The 21365-nt window shown below is 45.3% G+C and overlaps 1 protein-coding gene across 1 annotated transcript in view; it reads left to right on the top strand.

Annotated features, from left to right (window-relative positions):
- The first annotated feature begins 1541 nt into the window (after nucleotides 1–1541).
- The window catches only part of LOC119454185 (sorting nexin-29-like), a 41976-nt gene continuing 22152 nt past the window's right edge, over nucleotides 1542–21365 (top strand). Inside the window, 12 exon segments of the mRNA XM_049667969.1 lie at nucleotides 1542–1556; nucleotides 2016–2077; nucleotides 2452–2504; nucleotides 2728–2805; nucleotides 3725–3780; nucleotides 12555–12729; nucleotides 14447–14517; nucleotides 16724–16855; nucleotides 18572–18665; nucleotides 18821–19053; nucleotides 20186–20315; nucleotides 21181–21296. Of these exon segments, the coding sequence (XP_049523926.1) occupies nucleotides 1550–1556; nucleotides 2016–2077; nucleotides 2452–2504; nucleotides 2728–2805; nucleotides 3725–3780; nucleotides 12555–12729; nucleotides 14447–14517; nucleotides 16724–16855; nucleotides 18572–18665; nucleotides 18821–19053; nucleotides 20186–20315; nucleotides 21181–21296 (1207 nt within the window). The 5' untranslated portion in view covers nucleotides 1542–1549.

Below are 21365 nucleotides of genomic sequence, written 5' to 3'. Positions count from 1 at the left end.
TTTCAAGTGAACAAGTTCCCTCTTGTATATCGGCAAACGAATTAAAAAAATTGAAAACAGGTATGGTTCAGAAAGGGGTACAGCTTATTAATTTATCTTCTTCTTTCTGGGGTTTTATGCGCCAAATTCAGTCCTGATTATGAGGCACGCCACATAGTTATATAACCACCGTATACAGTAAAAAAACGTTGGGTACAGCGTAGATGTGGTAACTGAAAGACCACCAAGAAGTAGTTGATGCAGCTGAAACAGGCTGAATTAGTATGCCCCAATCATCCATTGAACTACGTAACGTGACTACCTGCACGAAAAAAAAATAAGATAAATAAATTCACTGGCGATTCCGATATCCTCTAACGCGAAATTTGGTGTATTGGCTGGTGCGAACAATCTGTCTCGTGCGGAACGTTGCAAACGGAGCGAAATGTGGCGCGACTGCCTCTCTATATTCTGGAGACCATAGAATAAAGAACCAATGGGCAACGCGTGGGCGCGATTCACAACAGCCGCCACAGACAGACCTCCCAGACGATTGGATTTATTGGCCTAGCTCACCCTTTGTAACGGGCGGGCATCGCAGCGAAAAAAAAGTAGCGATGCCCTGTGTCTTCCACTTTGTGGCGTTGCAGCAACTGAACAGAACGCGAAACGAACAAAGATCTCCGATCGCGCCCCTGGCCGCTACTTAATTTTAGTCACTCTACTTTGGTGCCAGCTCGCGCGCTACTCTGGCGCCATCTCGTAACATCGTCGCCGCACTACGCTTTTCTTCTCACGCTTTCGCCATACCTTTCTCTTCCTCCGCTTTCCTCCTCGCGTCTTTCATCCCCCGCTGCGCTGCGCGTTCACTTTCATCCTTCGCTGTGTTTGTTCGCTCGGTTACGAGCGACAAAGATGACGCCGACGCAAAAACAGACGCTGCGCTCTGAAAACAAGAGCTGGTAACGAACGTAGGTGTTTTTCAGGAAGATCAACCGCACCTGCGCCTCAGTACCTTTCTTTCTCGAATCCGTCACGCGTGAAACCATTCATTGGCTGCGTTCAACAGATCGATACGAGAGAGCGTAGGTGGCAAATTAGTTAGAACGTACGGGAGGGAGCAGAGTCAACAAGACCCGACGATTGATTAGTCAGGTGTAGCGCAATGAAAGCGGCTGCGCCTTCCACAACCTATCGGCGAGTCCATTGATTTTGTCGATTCTAGGTTAGCGTCCGGAGCCGCAAACAGCGCTGCAGTCGCTAGCGTCGTGATCTCTCCTCCGCTCTCGCCGTGTGTGGGGTGATGTGGGAAGCGGCCGTGATCGGGGGGGTGTTAGCGAAATTTGTCTCTCTCCGTGGTGCGATTATCATCCCCCGTGTCCGCGATGGACTCATGGACAGAGGCGTAATCTTGCACCGCGCTTTATCGGCGAGATTATCGCCGGCTCCCTCGTGCGCGGTGCAGCGGCTCAACGTAGTGACGAGGACCATGTGTGCGTAAAGCCGCGCTCGTACGGAACGAAACACGGTGAAACACGCCGCCAGCCGCCGCAGCTTGGTCTCGTCGACAATGAGCGGTGAGATCCTCCGCTGTGCTTTTTTTCTCCTTCAGACCGCAGCGTGAATCTTGTAACCCGATGCAACTCCGGACGCAATACAGGAGCGATACCTCGCGAATGGGAGTGCTTCGTATTGCATTGGTTTTCTCCGTAGTACATCATATCGCGTCTTGTTGATTCATCGCGCGTTGCGTTTTGCGAGGGACGGACTTAACACGTTTCTCCGCTACGCAATCGCTCATATATCTTCATCTCGTCTCGCTCTCACGCGCATAAAGAAAAAACAACAAACAGAACTGCGTCATGCAGGCAAGTGTATGGTTTCGTTTCGGTCGTTTTTAAAAGCGGATGCTTGTCAGACGTCGCGCGCATCGTTCGCTAGCTGTCAGTTCCGACCTGCGATCTGTCGTTTCTTTGTTGCGTGTTTTTCCGGCACTGCTTTAAAGTTTTGTAGAACCCTGCCGCCTTTTGTTTCAGAGGATACCAGTCCGTCGGATCGGCAGATCCTGCTCTCCCGTTTGCTGGATGCCGTGAAACAGGTGACCAGCGCGTTTTTGGACTCTTTCTTCCCTGGCGTTGTGTGCCTCACAATACCATTCCCATTCATTTACACTGGGGAGGAGTACAACTCCTCGCGAGTTCGCCGACTCGGTCGCCCGAATTTTGCCCCCTGCTGTCGTTACCTGCTTACCGGTGCATGGGGTTCTCCCGATGTGTGTCTATTGCTTGGCTGGATATACTTTCTCCTGGAGCTGGTGTGACGCAATGTTCCAAGGAACGTCCGTAGTTCGGGCGAGCATTAGCATTGATGAACATTCGCAGTAGGCAATTTGCCCAAACCGAGCGCGTTCATTTGCTGTAGCAATCGAGTGACGCGCTTGGCCAATCGTATTTGTGTGGTGCGCAATTTCAGTGCCAGATCCGCTTCGGGGGACGCAAGGAGCTGGCGACGGAAAGCGACAGCAGGTGCGTTTCGTCACGCGCGTCTTGTCACTTTCAATGTTGAAACGTTGTGTGTGTTTAGTTGCTCTTCCTGTGCGTCGCTGTTGCGCTGACTGACCATCTGGCGCGCGGCCTACTTGATATAACCTTACCATAAGCCAGCTGCGCCGTGAGAGTGACATTTGTGGCGCGATCTGCTGATTATTTTGGTTTCGTTTATCCTTGTTTTGTTTTCCTCCCCTCACAGGGTTGTCAACCTGTGTACGCAGTTCGAGGCCGTGCTGCAGCATGGAATGAAGAAGTCTAAAGGACTAAGCTCCATCAGGTGACTTCTTCTTTTCTTTTTACACCCTCTCTCCATGATAGTCTATTATCATTAGGTGTTCTAGTCTATTATCAGTTATCATTATCAACTGTTTACTTCATTATTTTACTCTGATATGAACAGTTCTAGACAGTAACATTTTCCCAAGGAATTGTGCAGTAGGGAGTATCACATTTATGGCCAAAATTTGCCTTATGCAGCGGGCTTCCTGTCAACTGACTGGTTGAACTGTGTTTGTAATTGATTGAAAATTAAATTCTGGGGGTCTTACGTGCCAAAAGCATAAGATTACGAGGCTCGCCATAGTGGTGTATACAGGATTATAATTTTGACCACTTGGGGTTCTTTAATGTGCACCCAATGCATGGCACAGAGACGTTTTAAGATTTTGCCCCCATTGAAATGCAGCCGGACAAACCGATATTTGATCCCGCGCCCACGGCCTTAGCAGCGAAAGTTTGTAATGGCCAATAGGCTTCTTCTTTCGTTAGTTGATTACATGAACACCTTGTGTAGAGTAAGCATAGATGCAGCCGCTCCTTGGTTTCACCATCGTTGGCAGACATTAATGATGGCCATAGTAGCACTTTGCTTGGTAAGCTGTATATATTTCTAAAACACGCTGCTTCACAACATCTTGCACTTCTTCTGCACATGTGAAATGTTGGCTAGCTTTTGCTCTTCACTCGTTTGTCAGTTGTACAGTGCGTGGAGCGGTATAGCTTGCCTTTACATTAACATATTTCAGAAAACGATTCGGTGCGATTTGAAATTCAATCGTGCATTTTGCAAACGAGCCCATTTTGGTTGAGCTAGAAGTGACAGCCGCACTCGGAACAAACGTTGCAATATTTCAATATCTGAATGGCCGGGTCGTTTCCCCAACAGAAACCAATCACATGTTTCTTCCAACTTTTAGGCAAGTCTCCGAGATTGTCAAGGGCCTGAATCTCTGGAACAGCGACTCTGATTACGGTAAGAATGCCTTTCTCGTTTTAGTGTAATGGCATTTGATGCAGGCTGACAGTATGAGAAATTCTTTTTGTGGCTAAATGACCTTCAATTGTAATCGTGGCAGTTTTATGGTATACTGTTGTGACAAGCCTAGACGTTTATCAGTTTTCAGAGTTTGGAGCCGGACTTTGCATAAGGCGTGATGTGATGTAACCTGCCGTCGTGGGCACTGTTTGATGAGCCATGGCTACGCTACATCACATTGTGCCAGAAACAATAATAATATTGTATCATTCATCTTTTCTCCTATTTCTCTTAGAAGAGAAACATTTTGTATTATTTCCGATATGACTGCAGGGATGCTAACAATCTCTCGTTGATTCCTGCTCTATTTTTATAAATGATTTGACTAAGTTTTGTGCAAGGAGATTCATTATCTCGAGCTTGCCTGACCAGCAGTACTTATGCCTTGAAAATGAGGATCAAGTACTCGTACAAGCAGCTCTGAAGAAAATGAAAGTTATCAGCAATATTGAATGGACAGTGGAGAGGGCTTAGTGTCCCGTATACGTTGGCCTTGAGCGGCATTCAGTTTCCGAGATGTTTAGAGAATTCAGGTGTAAGATTGGACACAGCACGTGCAAATGCTTTCTGTGTGCTGATCAAAGTACCTTCGTCAAGAATGGATGGTGCGATAACGTAAAGCACAGCTAGGACACATGACATTTTCAACTTTCTCTTTTTTTCCCCCTTTTTTGTGCCTTAATTGAAGGTCCTGAACCTCGAGACCCTACAAAACATAGTGACGGTACATCCATTCTTTGGAGATGATTGGCAACTTTAATGCAATCAGTAGTCTATCATATGATGGGATTCTATAAAGTGCAGAGAAAGCAAACCAAATACTATGAGGCACAAGCTATAGACAGAGGCTGAATGACATGTACTGCTTATTATTATTATTTTTAAATTCGGCATGTGTCTCAGCCTTCTCGTTTAACCCTGAGTGGTACACCAAGAACCAACAACCTACCATCAGTGAAGGGCACGCGTCAGCTGTCAAAACACTCCTGTGTTTCCCGGACTGACAATGAGTTGCATCTAATCAAGCATAGCCGTGTGTTCGCACACAGCGTTGTCTTATCAGTTCCATTTCTGGCAGCAGACAGCGAAATCTCGTTCCGGTGTTGTGGCAAACACAGAGCGTGAGAGCACACCTGTCGGTCTGGGGGCGACCTCATCACCACTGTGCCGTGCCGAGTTAAAATTTTTGAGGAGTTGCTGCCTGCTCTCGAACAAGAGGATGAAATGGAGTGCCTGGCCCCAAGAAGCTTGTCACGTCATCGCAGATGCTTGCACGCAGGCATCGCTGCGTGATCGCTGCTGACTCGCGCAGGCACCATGAGTCGCATTGATGAGTCTAACAAGTAAAAGGTTTTGTGTGTGTTTCCCGAGGAGCAATGCAAGTAAATAGGGCTAATATTCTGGCTAATGCTAGTGCAAGAAAAGGAAGGTAGTAAATACTTACATTTCTGTCAAGGCGGGGGGATAACACAGTACAGCAACAGGAACTTAGACAACAAAACTGGCAAATTGACAGCTGAAACATGTTTCTGTATTTCAGTGCCATAACTCACTGGTAGTGTATTATCGTTTTTCCTTTTTTCGAAATATAGTTTCTAATTATGAGATACATAGTAGTTATTGGCATTATTTAAAGCTCTTTCTAACAGAATTGCCTTGCTTTTGATGTCTATTTCTAACTAGCCGAGATAGCGAAGCCTTGATGGCCTTTCCGGTGATCGACTTAAGTTGTCCATGCTATTTCAAGAGACAGAATTCTCAAAGATATTGTTGCATGAAATCATGCATTTATAAATATTTACAGGGGACAATAATGAGTATGGGCACGGCAGTGGCGAATATAGCACGGAAGAACTTTCACCTTTTCTTATTCTCATCAAAATTGTCTGAGAAGAAGATGCTTTGGCCTTCATCAGTGTCACAGCATATGAAAACGCCCCAATCTGTGGATCTCGACGAGTGGCTTGTGTACCTAAATAACGCTGCTGCCCACTGAGCACGCAGCACTTCCATACAAAAATGGGATGACAACGCTACCAAATTTCACTTTCTCCTTGAAGACTGAAACGAGAGCTTAAAAGGAAGAATATTCGAGATGTGTAGCAGATAAGGAAGAAAAATGACGAAGCACTAGGGATGCGAGTTTGCAAGAGTTTCAGAACAGTTTTTAACAATGGATCAAGCAGTGGGACAAATCCAACTCCTCCCTGAGAGTAATTTCTAGGTGATTGATCTCTTGGAATGTTTGACGAAATAGGTGAATTAGAAAAGAAAAAAAATGTATGCAGATTCAACACAGATGATGTAATCTACGCGAAACAAAGCTTTTCTCAGGCAGTTATTTAAATACTATAAAACCAAATGCAATGCGTATGCTTGCCTTCATTGTCACCTGTGCAACATGTAATCTCATGCAATGTTTACGTTTATGCACGATACCGGGCACAACTTTAATGTGATTGAATGGTCATATACATGCGAACGTGCAGTGTAAGACGTCGTCGCAGTGATGTGACGAGCATGAAGGTGATGTTTATCGAGGGAAGAGGGGAGAGGACAGATGTACGCTAAGCAAAGTTCGACGAAAAGGACGGGGGTAAGGCTGACTATTTTTCCCGTTTCACCCCTGCGTGCATGGCCTAATGGTAATTGGCAGCGCACACAACATGCTCTCGTGTGCATGTGGTCTTGCGTTCACATGCTACGCAACATGAGGCATGCACTTATTCAGCAAGACCGCAGCACCCACGGTCGGGAAAGTCTGGGAGGGTCCTCCAAGAAAGCTTCACCTGGACGCTTTAAAAAAAAAACAATTCAAATTATAATTTTAGGTCCCCCATTGTACGTGTCAATTGCATGAAAACCGTTTCAATCGGATTGGCTTTGGCAAACATTCAAGCTTGCCTTTGTGCTCGCCTCGGTGACAGTGGCTTACTGCCAGGCAGCACAAGATTGCAGATTCTATTCCTGGCCATCACAGATGCATTCCACTAGGGGCGGAAACGCTTGCGCAATCATAAAAGTGCAATGACAGTATGTAGCATCAGCGTAGACTAATTAGAAACTTAATTAGAGCACCCCTTATGAGTAATTACATGGCAGTGCGAAGTGCAGTCACTACATAGCCAGTTCCTAAGCAGGGTGCAGTCCCAAGTGTACGTTTTCGAACCTTAATTAGGCGAGAGTTACAATAGCAAGGAACGCTGGAAGTGCAACAAAGCATTGTAGGTTACTTTAACCTTGTTTACATGTGAATTTGTGACGACACAGTTGAGCCCCGTTATAACTGAGTTGCATCCAACATGAAAATATTTTCGTTATATTCTATGTTTGCTATAGGCATTTATTCATTACATGCTGATATCAAGGAGAGACATTATAGGTTTACATTGTTGTACCTGATGATTCATTACTTCCGTGTTCGGTATATCGCGGCCCAGCTGTATTGTATACCACGTCATTGAGCTGCCCTGCAGCCTAAGCCAGACAACTGCAACTGCACAAATGCAGTTCTCTTCAGCATTGTTTCGGCAGAGAATGACTCATCCCGTTGCATACCTTTCTTTTTTTAACATGCTTTCTTTCTCTCTTTTAAAAAAAATTTTTTTAGCCAGACAGCAACAGCTGCCTTTTCTTGGTTTAGCCGCGTATTCATTTCACCTGAAACAAGGCAGCCCACAGGGGAGGATGTGGCTCCTAAAGTGAGCTATGGAAAAAGGAAGGCGCAGTGCACTGAACTAGCAAAAAGGAAAGAAATGACACATACTCGGAACACAGGACGAAGGATGACAGCAGTGCAGTTTGACACGGTATCCGAAGGGATTGTGACAGCTGCCAGTCATGGGCAGTGCACGTCTACCCTTTCTGCAACTAAGCTATAGGAACGTTGACATTAGCGGACCCCAATAGTGTGCAGCCTTTGTGCTGATTCGCTTGTTAGGTTCTTCCCCTCAAGAGGCCTGCGCCCCTGCATCGTCGTGGTGAGCGCGCTCGGCTGGTAATGTTGTTTTGTAACCTTACGCAAGTGTGTAAAAATTATGGCACACTTCTTTCAGTATCTTGGAAACCTATAGCCAGATTAACAGGAGTGCATTGGATTGGTGGGAAGCTAACCTGAGGTCGCACAACAGTTCAACGTATCCGAGAATTGACATCGCAGAATTAAAGGGCGCACACTTGCCTTCACTGAACTTTCTTGCCCTGCAGTCTCTTTCGAGCTGCTAAGCCTAGCCGTCTTTAGTGTCGTAAAACCAGACTAATTCCTTGGTGCTCTGCTAAAGTTGTAGTCCATTTATACCCTCTCATCACTTGCTTACAGCAGAAAGCTCATTTTCACTCCATATAATTTGGTCAATGTTGCCCAGCCTATGCCTGTGAATTTCCAGGATCTCATCATTCTGTCTAATTCTCTACAGATATCGATATTGCTCCATGTCAATGGTAAATTCAGTGTAACATGCCTTATTTGTCTGAATTAATGGCTGGAGGAAGTTCTGGCATTATTCATTTTTTTTTTTTCCAGGTGATGTCTGAAGAACTGCCATTGTTCCTAAGATTCTTTTATCGCCGTTAAGAGGGGCTAGTAACCTAGTGACAAAGTCGCTAAATTTAGTGAGTTTTTAGTCAACCTTGACAACAACTGTGCCTTTTTGGAATCTTGGGAACTATTTTTTGGGATGTAAACAGCCAGTAAATTGCCCTATTGCCCTGGTAAAATTCATCATGGGACTTTGGCTATGTTCAATGCCTCAGCCTCATTTTATCCCGAAGGGGATATGTGCTCCTTCATTTGTTGCTACTTTTAAAGGCATACCACAGAGCTTATTAGCATGCCATATGGGCATATCGAAGCTGCTTTTCTAGGCAAAGTACTATCTTGAGGCCTGGCACTGTTTGAGAAAATAACGGTTTGTTTTTCCATTTTAACATTTTGACCATTGACTTGCCACTGCAGGCAATAAGTTAACGTTATAGCTTAGAAAATAAGGAAGACGTCCAGGAACATTAAAAAAACGTAAGAAAGACAGAATTCTGAGCAAGTCATTACCAACATTGTTATTCTAAACATAGAGTGCTTTGGGCCGTGACCTGGTGACTTTGTCCAAAAAGGGTTACTAACACTGCCTAGAATATGCCGTGCTTTAACTCGATAAGGAGTCAGTGAAATTTCGCTTTGCACATATTCTTCTGCAAGTGCAGTGCAGAATTGATTCCTGGTCATTTTTGTTGTGACTTACGTGCTAAATCCTTCGCAAAACTAAGAACTATGCTCTTGCATGTTTCATCTCGAAGCCACTTCCGAGCCATTATTGAGATACTATTGCGAAATGAGGTCAGCAGATCACCAAGGGTGGGTACACCAACCCACGCTAATCAGGTGTTTGCGATTAGGAGAAGAAGGCTTACTTGACTGTGCACACCCTTGAAAGCCGAGGGCTCGGAATGGGGTGTGACATACAGTTGCTATCTCTGCATCACGCTAATGCTTGCGAGGTGAAAGTGGACTCACTGACACGAGTGTGCTGATAATGCAGCTTTAGAAAACCATACTCGTGACATCGGCGTACTGATAAGCCGGGTCTGAAACAATGGAGACGTGTTGTCGAGTTGCAGCGGCTTGCGAGGGTCCCGAGAGGTGCATGCCTTGATCACCTCTTTTTACGTACCTACGATGAACGTCACTCTTTTTTTCTTTTCTTCGTTTTTCACTGAAGCGGTAGCACACTCACATGACGTCTTTGGCGGTGTGGTGTAGTGCAGAGAATTTATCAGTGAAGGATGTATCGGTGCTGCTGGACTGATAAGACTTCAGTGACTTTTTTTGTTTTCTTTCTTTAAGTCCTTCTTTTTTATGTCTGTCTCGCTGTTAGATAGTGCTGAATAATTCCAAGGAGATATTGAGTCTTTTGACCATACGTACTTCTACTGCATTAATCGGGTCAAGTTGCCGCATAACTTGTAATAGATGAAATAGCGTGGCAGGATTGTCGTAATGGAATAATGTTTCGTTGCGCAACTTTCGATGCACCTACATTGACAGTCATTTACCTTGACTTGTGTGGTAGAATTTTATTGGAGATTTCAATTTTCTTGTTCAAATCAGACAGGGCTCATTTTGCACCAAGCTGAACAGGAGTGCCTTGTTTACATGCTTAACAGTCCTAATAACTGTGAAGCAAAGTTTGTGCAATGCATGCATTGCAAAGTGTGGAACAGCAACCTTTATGATGGTGTGCTGTAGACAATGCCATTCTGCATTGTCATCGTTCTGTCATATTTCCGGCTCTGTCCCATTTTTCTAAGCTATCATCCTGTACTAATTTGAACACTTCTGCCTCTTGAGCTGATTGGATGAATGATTAGTCATTAGTTATTATTCTGAAGCTGAAGAAGAACCCATGAAATCAGATCACATTTTTTTGATAACAGAACACAATTGCTTTAATAATTACAAGCCAAAGAACATTAGTTAATATTTTCGTAACTTGTTCTAGCTTGGTTTTACGCCCTGTGAGCAGAGCCAGTGATGGATTGCTGGTGCAAAGCAATGCTCCAGGGTAAAGTTCTGTTCTGTTGATTGATTGATAATGGATTGGAAATGTTGGCAACAAGTACAATATGTTGCTGGCTTCTCTACAGCATTGACTCGGTAAATGTAGGAAGGATGACGATTGGTTAAGTGAAACATTCCAGCTATTTAGCAGTCTGCAGCCAAATGTGGGGCAGTCAGTTGTGATTAAGAAATAACAAAAATTTAACGGCGCAAAAATATTACCTTTCTCATAGCCTGACGTATGGAATCTATAAACCGGTCTTCTAGTGTTTACAGGCATTTCACAGACACTTCAAATATAGTCACTTTTAAAAAAACATAATGACAGTTTGTTCAACCACCACTGTCTTCTCTCCTGCTCACCCTTGAAATGTGGTGCAGCTTCACTGCAGTGCACCGCCTTGCAGCCCTGCATTGCCAGGAAGACATGACTGAAGGCATAGCTTGTGTGCAAATTCGTCCTTTGGCTTTTATTAAAATATCATTTTTTGGCATAGGTTGGGAAGAGAGCGGTGTGGATCAGAGAACAAACTGGGATAGCCGATATTCTAATGGACATTAAGAGAAAAAAATGGAGCTGGGCAGGCCATGTAATGCGTAGGATGGATAACTGGTGGACCATTAGAGTTACAGAATCGATACCAAGAGAAGAGAAACGCAGTCGAGGACGACAGAAAACTAGATGGGGTGATGAAGTTAGGAAATTTGCAGGCGCAAGTTGGAATCAGCTAGCGCAAGACAGGGGTAATTGGAGATCACAGGGAGAGGCCTTCGTCCTGCAGTAGACATAAATATAGGCTGATGATGATGATGATGTGTGTGAAAGTACAGTACATTTCTTGCTCTCTGCGGTTGTGGAGTGAACAGTAAATGAAGCAGATTAGTGGTTTTGAGCAAGTTGAAGCTCGTTAGGCAGTTAACAAGTGTGTGCATGGAAGACGCGCGACACTTTCTTCCATCTATCCTTACTCGCAAGTGCAGTTACTATGGCAACACACGCAAGAGGATTGCGTGCAATCACGCACTTGCATGACAATTCATACATTACATGGGTAAGCACATCGCACTGATCCCCACTGCCCTCACCTAGATACAAAAGCTCCTTATCTGCAAGGTGTGCTGATGGCATGCTTATGCTTGCAAGTCATCTAAGAGTGCCGTTTATGCAATCTCGCTATAATTTGTCCTGTGTTTTTACTGCAATTCTGTGCAGCAAGAAAGCTCTTCAAACGAGGCCTTGCAGCCACAGTTTGTTACGTGATGCCAAGGTGCACGCAAACTGCATCAAAAGTATATTTATAATCATGCTTTCCGAGTCTGTCATTAAGACAGAAGACTTTTATTACCGACGTAGTTCTCTCCGAAAGTTAATGGCGTGGTGTAGACTGCACCTTACGCACAAGCCAAATATCTCTTGACATATTTTCTTTGCCATGCATCACAGTTAATCTGTAAGTCACAAAAGTTTTTCCAAGGGAGGAAGAAAACCTTCAGGACACTAGTACCATAGGTCAGCAAAGCGAACGCAACTCACTCGGAGAACTACTATATGTAGCTTAGGGCTTAGGTTTTACTGAGACTAATCCAAGCTCATTTCATTAAAGCTCGTCAAGAGCAGACCCATTCTGACTTGGACTCACACTCACCAGAAAGCAGACCTCTCCATACTCACACGGATGCAAACTTGCTAAAACCAGACTTGGGCAGGCCCACTCAGATTCACAAAAATCACCAACTTGTTCAGAGTTCACAGAATCATGAGCTCCAGCCTGCTCTTGGATATGCAGAGTCATACCCTATTGAGGTCAAGTGGATTCAGCCTCACATGAGTTCTCATATGGTCAATAACAACTTGAATTACATGGGACAGACTTACTTAGACTTGCTCAGACTTGCTCAAGATCCAGTTCACTGGGACTCAAGCTCACTTTGACTTGCCTCGACTCACTTTGGTTCTGATTCACACTTTCGCAGACTCACTTTCACTCATTCAAATTCTTATCTATGGGTAGCTTCAAGTCTGTGAGTTGACTCATGAGTAAGTTTGCCGGCATTATCGCTAATCCTTTTAGATGCCTTTGACAGACATAGTGCAGCTTCAGAAGCACTGGAAAAGCGAGAATCAAAGCGTCCGAGGTTGGTCCCTGCTTTGTTGCAGTGTTCTGGCACTATGTGCGAACCCACCTGACCAAGCACGAGCTGGAGCGGTACCTGGTGCTGCGGCATGTGAACACCGACGAGGGCCGCGGGCGGGCCTGGCTGCGGTCGGCACTCAATGAGCACGCCCTCGAGCGATACATGCACATGCTCGTCGGCGACCCCGCTCACATCAGGTGGGGGAAGGATTGTGTTTAACGTCCTGCCATGCTGGCATCGGGGCTGCTTGATGGTTGCTCTGTCATTGGCAGTATTGAGTGTTCTGTGACTAACAGAACTGTTTGTATTGCATAACAGAACCTCACGTACCGTGCGCACGAGGTGTTTGTGAGCATAGCTGCAGATCACTATATAAATTAACACTTCTTTATCACTAGCTGCTTTACTTGCCAGCCCCTCTGTCACTTATCCAGCACATCTGTTCTAAGATAGCAGCATCCATTCTGACACCAGTGAGATGAGAGATGTGAAAACGTGTAATCACAGTCACCTTCACTGTCGGCCAAAGCGACTTCAAGATTCCTAAATGCGACTAGGTCTTTTGCTTTCATGGTCATAAATGAGCTCATAGCTTTTAACATTCATGGCAGAGAGAGAGGAGCAGTGCAAGGGATGAGGAGACATCGAGGCAGTTGAGTTTGTCCAGCAGGTGGAAGCTGTCACTTGTAGAAAGTTGGTGGTGGACATTGCCAAGCACCTACAGTTGGAAGAGTCCGCCGTTGTGTTCAGTAGGGTATACGATGCCAGTTCTATGTGATGGACCTGTGTCCTTCCGCATGACCTGCACGAACCAACTCCTACAGCCACATTACCCCCGTCACGGCCTCCTAGTTCCCATGTTAAAAATCCGCCAGAAAAATGCCTGCAGTGTCGCCGAGAGGGAAACTTAACAGCCACGCAATATGCACCGCCTGATCTGAGCTTGAAGTTGTTCGAGCTACATTCAGTCAATTTGCTGAGGCTTAAGGTGGTTTTACTGTACAATTTTCTCAAAACAGCAGTGATACTGCTGTGGTGTACAGCCTAAATTTACAAACAGGACGTAAAGGAGGTAGCACGTGCAACAGTTATAGATTCCATTTGCTAGTCAGCCATGTGTCATGTTGCCTCCTTCATGTTCTATTCGTATATTTAGGCTATATGCCACAGTAATTGTAAACCTACTAGCTCAGATGAACCTCTTGTAGCTTTGAAACTGAGTGGTATGCAAAGTTTTGCAAATATATATATATATATATATAGTAACTGGATTTTTTAATGGGCCAAGCGTATTTAGGAAAATCAGAAGCACAACTACAACTTCACGGTTATCTTAGGTTTATTTACCCAACAGTTTCGGTCGGTGGACCGACCTTTTTCAAGGGAGGCCATTCCCTTGAAAAAGGTCGGTCCACCGACCGAAACTGTTGGGTAAATAAACCTAAGATAACCGCAAAGTTGTGTTTCTGATGTTCCTATATATATATAATTTTGTCTCAAATATTCTTCCACTTACTGAAGTTGTCAGTTTCTTAAATGCCGTGCACACCTGTTCAATCGCTCTTCTGGGTAAAGTTCTGCCACTTAAATTTCACACAAAGGCACCAGTGAACTTGGAGTAAGCTTCTGTTGAGCAAGCACTGCTATTTGGTTATTTGAGCTTTCATTAATGAATGAATGAATTCATTCATTCATTGTTACTACAAGAGCAGGTCCTGAGCAAAAGTGTAAGGGCGACCTTCTACGAGTGATTGACATCAGAATTGATGCATTACTGGTAGCAGAGTAAAAAAGAATAACATGGCAAGTTAATTATCTTTACATGTATGACATGTAATGAGCGAGAGCAATACAGAGAAATGAATTGTACACAATGCAAGGTAACAAGGAGATTTGTTAAATTATTGCCCGCAGCCAGTTCTATGAGGACACAGCCTTCCTGATGGACCAGGAGAAAAGCAGCATGCTTCCCACCATGTCAGCAGGTGAGTCTGCGCATTCACTTCCTGCACAGGGCTCTGGGGGCTTTTCTCATTTGGCCATAACTGCATACTTTCTGTGATAGCGAAGGGAAAGGTGCAGGGGCTTAACTTCTGCACATGCATTACTGCACCAGTAGTCTGAGAGTGCTTGATAACATTCTCAGTTTCTTGGAACAGATACCGGATCAGTGTAGCTTCCGCATGCAACAGTTTTGCATTGGCCAAAATGTGAAAGACAAAAGCGAAAAAATGCAGTCAAGTTTAACGCAGAGTAGTGTATTTTGTGTATTTCTTTATACAGTCGAATCTCGTTAATTCAAACGCGCTTAATTCGAACTGCTGGTTTATTCGAACTGACGCTGTGGTCCCGTCAAAGTTTTGTGTATTCCACTGGGCGAAAATGCTCGGTAATTCGAACGCGAAAGCATTTGCGACGGTTAATTCGAACATACCGCACATCGACAGTGCTCTCAGCAGCGCGCCAAAGGACGCTGCTGCGCCTCCGACACAGCCATAGAGCAAAAGCGTAGGAGGGACCCTTCAATGCAGCGGCGGAGACCCAGTCCGGCCATTGAAACTGCCCGCACTGGCAAACGCTCGCTTCCCGATAACGGCAGAAAACGAAGTTTCAGGGAGCGGGCTAAGCCGGCGCCAGGCCGGCTGGAGCGGCAGCGCCGGCACAGCGGCGGGCACGCACGGAGACAGTCGAAGGTGAGGGAGCTACGAGGGAGTTGAGAAAGAGGGCGAGGGGAGCCACCGAAGCGGCGGTGTTGCCGAGGCCAAATCTGCTTCCCTGCCGCCCTCCTCCCTCACCTTCGACGGTCTCCGTGCTTGCGCGTCCGTCGCCATGCCGGTGCCGTCCGCTCCCTGAAGTTTCGCTCCCTGAAATATCGCGGCGCATATTTCACGGCAAAAATACGTGCTTCTTTTAATTCAAACAAATTTTCGGGCCCCTTCGAGTTCGAATTATCGAGATTCGACTGTATAAGTGCTGAAGTTAAGGGCATGTCTATCTTTGCTGTTCCTCAGCATAAGCCGACACGAATGAAATTTCGGAATTGTTTTCAGGAACGCTCTTGTGCACGCTTTGTCTCCGTAGCTTTCCCTTTCATTGTCACAGAAACTTGTCTGCGAGCATAGTGAAACTGTTTTTTTTTTCTTTTTTAAGGAATTGTGCAACCTTTTTAGTGCAGGCATGTGTTAAGGGTCCAATACCAATTTTTGGGGTTATCCCTGTGTAACCAATATCACAGCCGCTCTTACAGGATACAGAGCCAATAGTGCGACGGTATATCTGAACAGGAGAAGATGCCTGGTAAAGTCATAAAAGCCAGATGCTGGCGCCACCCAGAGGTTTGCGTCATGGATTTTGATGGAGTCTTCTTGACCATAGTTATTTGTTTACTGGTAAATATGAACTACATTGTATATTCGAAAGGAACCAAAGGCTGAATTTAGTAAGGTTCAAAAGCTTTTGCCGACCCAATACTGTTGCTAGCCCAACAACTCAAATGCAAGCGACTACCATGATGTCACACTGATTAACGGGGCTGAGGTTTTGGCACAAAGTAAAAATAAAAAGGAAGTTCTGCCTTGATTTTTCCCTTCTAGTAATCAGCTTCTTACCAAGAAATTAACTAAAATAGGAGTTTTGTTAAAGAACACTTCATCAGTCTAAACTTGTGTATTGTTTCTGTGTAGCGTCCCTTTAAACAGCTGTTGAATATGCACACCGACATGTGTCTGTTCAGCACACCTGTCACCACATTCACAAATGCGGTGCTTATTGCTTGTGATGCTGTGATTGCACATAGCCTCCGTTATCCCGAGCTAGCATTACTCCACGGAAGGACCTTTAGGACAACAAATCTAGTGTGTGTTCCAGGACTCTGCATTATGGTCCGTGATAAGTGATGCCATTTCTCTCAGATGAGATGTCGACAGCCAAATTGAAAAGTTGACTACTTTCTTTTGTGTATTTTGCTCAAATCACAGGCTGAATTGACGTAACTGAAAGTCAGGTAAATAATTGAAGTGGCGTTTTTTTTTTTTTTGTTATCATGAAGCCATAGTTGGTTTATGAAAGAAGCAAGGAAGCTCAGCTTCCTAATGGTGCAATGCAATAGAAAAGCATGAATAGACTTATTGTTGGGAAAAAGGAAAGAAAACCAAATTTATTTGTCTTCTATCCTTTCGATCACATTTGCAGGGCTGGGAGCCATCCTGTTTGCTATCAACATCGACAATCCGGACCTGAATCCTCCCGAGTCAAGTGTCGTTGTGCGGGTTCCCGCGCAGGCTGGGCTTGCAGATACGCGTCCAGTCATTGCCAAAGGCTTGGGTATGGCACTGCTATCATTGAAGGACTGGCCTGTGTAGATATAGAAACTAAGATATCATAGATATGGCGTGTGTTTCCTTTTAACATTTGCACAAGGCAAGTAAAGGTGAAGGGCAGAAGGTGAATCTTCTCGAGTTGCACGAGCATGCATCACCTATAGTCGATAGCCCACCATTGTGCAGTTAGATTTACAAGCTTGTGGAAGCGAACCCTTTGTGTTGGATTGTGTGACCTGCAGGAGTTACAGGGCATTGTATGTGGCTAAAGACACTCTTCACTAGCTGTGCCCTCTTCTGGCAATTCTGCAATAGCCTTCCTTCTCGGCCGATGTTTCTGAACTCTTACCTGTACTCTGTCTCACCAACTTCGTGCAGCTTGCAGCACCCAACCTGAATAGAAAACCAGAAGAAGAGCTCCTCTGTTGTTGGTTTTTTGTCCTCCATGCAGTGCCAACTGAATAAAAGTGTCACGGAAGTACCGTATTTACTCGAATGTAGGCCAATTAATTAGTATTTAGAAAATGTACGAAAAATAGAGGGTCAGCTTGGATTTTAGGATGCGGTTTGCTGTAACCGGCAGCAACGACGCCTCTTGGTCAAAATACGACCGAAACAATGGAACAAACTTTTTGACTGTTCTGCAAAGTGAATGTTTTTTATAGGACCGCAGAAAGGTTGACACCACGAGGTGGAAAAAAAGATGTCCATTTTACGAGGACACAAAGAAAAATGAAAATGTCTATAGCAATGGTGATCAGTATACAGGTAGAGGCGATCAATGTTCCAAATGTTCTAGGCGTCGCTCGGAACAAATTAAGGTGCCTGCCTCCTTTGTCATGTCGTCAAACTGTAATAAAATACATGTTCTTTTCGCAGTAAGATGATTTTTGTTGTTTTTGTTTGGCCTACACTTAAGAAACTGCCTTTCTTCTTTTTTTTTGGTGTGACTTAATATCGAGGCTGGCCCAGATTCGAGTAGATGTGGTAGTAGTGTGCAGTGCACGAAGACTCCTTCCGTCTTGGAACATGCAGCTGGTTCTGCTCACTGATTGGATGAGGAGAAATAGGCCCTGGCCTTAGCTGCCCTGCATGCAGTTGGTGAGACAGTATAGTTTAAGGCTCTCAGATGATCTCGAACGTTAGGACCATGTGTGGTGAGACCTCCCATAGCACTGTGGCAGTCACTGTCAGCACATCTATTATAACTTCGCATAAGATGCCCACTCTGGCTGTGGAGTTGGCTTGATGGTTTTACATAAAAACCTTGCTTTAGCAAAATTCGCAGTTCAGTGACGTTTTCAGCTGAAAGTATGACGTCGACATCACGGGTTCGATCGTAGCTGTTATGCTGCATTTCGATGGGAGTGGAATCTAAACACGCTCTTGTACTTAGATTTAGGAGCACGTTAAAGAGCCCTCGGTGGCTAAATTAATTCAGAGTCCCCCACTACGGCATGCCTCATAATCAGATCATGGTTTTGGCATGTAAGGCCTCCGAATTTATTGCTTTAGAATTGAAGTCTGACATACATATTTAAACTAAGGTTTAACTCCATTATAAGTATAAATAAACGTTCCATTATCCTGTGGCACTGTGCTTTTAATGCCATGTAGTGGTGGGCCTTTTCATGCAGCTGTAATTGCCAATGCAACTGCCTGCTTTGGCTGCTGGGGTTACTGAATGAACCGAACATAGCAATCACATTTGATCTTGCAGTTGAGGGCAAGCGGAAGAAGAAGCGTCGCAAGCCTCGGTCCAACGTGGTCTCCTTTGATGATGAAGACGACGAGGATTACACATTAGACAGCAGGTTAGGGCTGTTTCCTCGCTGCTGACCCTGTCCGGCCATTTCATTGTTCTCTCATTCATTTCTGAGACCTTGAAATCACTGTTGCAGAATGTTTGGTCAACCAAATTCGACTGTACTTCGGGAATTTGGAAACAACTTTGTCGATTAAAATGCAGGTTCCTGGGCAACCACAGCTGCTTCAGTGCACCAGCAACGTGTGTCTCATCTCCCGTGGCAACCGAGTTCCCAAATGTGGCCATGCAAGTCAATGGTGACTTGTCCTCTGCCGCGGGGGACACCGCAGATGATGAAGGAGCCGCCACTGCCGTGCCCACAAGGATTACGGCAGACGATGCACAGAGTGTTGAGTCCCTTGCCACTTCCGATGGAAACCTGTCCGACGAGAGAGGTCAGTGCAGACATCTTGCTCACAGAGAGATTGGGGGTTGTTCGTCTTCATAACGGGGTGCAGTTGCTGAGCGATTTTATTGCGAGAGCAATTATACGAGCGTATAATACAAAGGTGAGCGCATTGGTGAGTGTTCACCATGGAAAAAATGGCACCAAAGACAGGACAGGTGTACAAGTGTACTTAGATGTACTTGGTGTAACCCCTTTCCTGCCTTGATCTCCTGTGAGATTGGAAGTATTTCTAGAGAGGGGTGTGGGTGTTCTACTTCGGTGGCTGCTGCTTACGGTGCGGGCGCTGTGTCTTGAAAGCAATCTGTGACGTGGACAAAGTGCACACCCGCGCGGGCCTCATCTTCAAAGCGATCTGCGATGTGGACAAAGTACGGCCAGTGCCGGTAGCTTCGTATGTACTGCACGTTTGACATTTAGTTAGCGTTGAAGCGAGAGATGGCACGAAGGTCAATTCGTTCGTCGCTGCTGCTGCGCTTCCTCGCTCCAGCATTTTGACAGCGACTTTCCACAGTCATCGAGCGATATGTGTTCATGTTTACCTATGTGCGCGTGACACCGTGCTAGTTAATGTAGTTAGTAAGAGAATGTTTACATGTTTATACGGACGATAAAACTACTATCCTTACTTCGTTTAGATGTCTACTCATTTGCTATCACAATCGATGCTCCGACTTTTGGGCGAAACTGCAACTTTTTTTCAGACAAGTGGACTGCGATAATTTCTACATAATAATGCATTCCGAAAATCAGAATTTCATCCCAGTCACTGTCTTTGAAGACAGCAAATTAAACGCTTTCCCAACCATATCAGATTGCTTGTGAGAATCATGAGCTGTTGGGCCTGTTACTTAAGGAAGTGCAGGGCACTGTGATCACCTATATAAATTTTTTCGCATCTGTCTGCATCACTGGCCTATAACATGCTCAGCATCGCCACCCTAAGGCCAAGAGACAAACAATAACACACTCTAGGTTTCAATTCCACACTGAACATGCGGTCAGCTACTGGTGCAGAAGTCGATAAACAACTTCTCGAACAGCAAACCTGCTGAACACATTTAGTATCGGCTCTCTATCGATGAAGTAGCGCTTACCAGCTATTTGTGCATTGATCGCAGAGCCCAATCCACGGGGCAAGCCATCGGCAGCCATCCCAGTGGAGCGAGCAAAGACGTGGTCAGGGTCAACAGAGTCTTCGGGGTCACCGAGGCCTGAGCTGCCCAGTTCTGTGTCCTCATCGCCAATGAGGTGACAGGCTGTTATGGCTACGCTCGTAAATTGTTTTGCATTTAGTTTTGGCATGTGCCTTTTCCACCTGAAACTCATGCCAAGTAGCGAAACAATTGGGACACACTGAAGGCAAACATTGACTCAATCTGGACTGTCAAATTGCTCTTCTAGAAACCTAAAAAAAGTTTTATGCGAGGAGATCATTACTGCATTACCAGGGCGCTGTTGTCAGACTGAAGTGCTTTAGCTCTTGTGCATTTGTTTATATTGGAGCAATGGGCCTCTAAAACTAATGCACAGCCAGTGTCACAGAATGTGTGTGTGGGAGGGGATGAAGTACACAGGCTGAAGCTATTGATTTATCCTCCTCAAACCTGAAGATTGATCAAACGCACAAATGCTTTTCAAGTCGCTAACTGGTATGTTACAAACGTGAAAAAACCCATATTTTGTTTAGATGCCCCAGTTAGATGCTATATTGGGAATGGCCTGGTTTCCCAGATGCGTTCTTATCTGAAGGCCAGACTCTGATGCAATCGTGAATGTCAGGCAGCTATGGTGAGGCTTGCCACCGTACTGCAGAATTGGTCATGCCGTCCTTTGTGGCTCCGCATAAACATCTCGTGTCAGCAGAGGACACTGATCGTAGTAAAGTGACGGTGGCTGTCGGTAAAAGCACATGCTAAGCTATTGTTATGTCTGTTTTCTGTACACATTGCACCAGACCGTGCATTTTTTTTGAAGCCCGATTGTGCCTGCCTCACTCTGGTGTACCACCAGGGTGCCTAGACGTTCGAGGGTTTACGTTGGAGGTGCTGAAGAGGCATATGGGGCACTTGGCTGAAAGGATTTGCTGTTTTTTTTCTCTCTTGTTTGGCTGCAGCCACGGCAAAGAAAGGGGTGCCAACTGCCAGCCATCCGCCCTGACGCCCATTCTGGACCTGTCCATAGGGGACCTCATTCCAATGTGCCATCCTGCAGAAGATGGGGCCAGATCAGGTACAGTCATTGGCCTTTGCCGTGATGGTTTCAGGGTGTCTTCTGTAAGTCTTACGATTACTGCGATTC

This window comes from Dermacentor silvarum, chromosome 5 (genome assembly GCF_013339745.2).
Source record: "Dermacentor silvarum isolate Dsil-2018 chromosome 5, BIME_Dsil_1.4, whole genome shotgun sequence".
Lineage (NCBI taxonomy): Eukaryota > Metazoa > Arthropoda > Arachnida > Ixodida > Ixodidae > Dermacentor > Dermacentor silvarum.
Note: the sequence above shows the minus strand (reverse complement) of the source record. Positions and strands in the feature narration are given on the sequence as shown.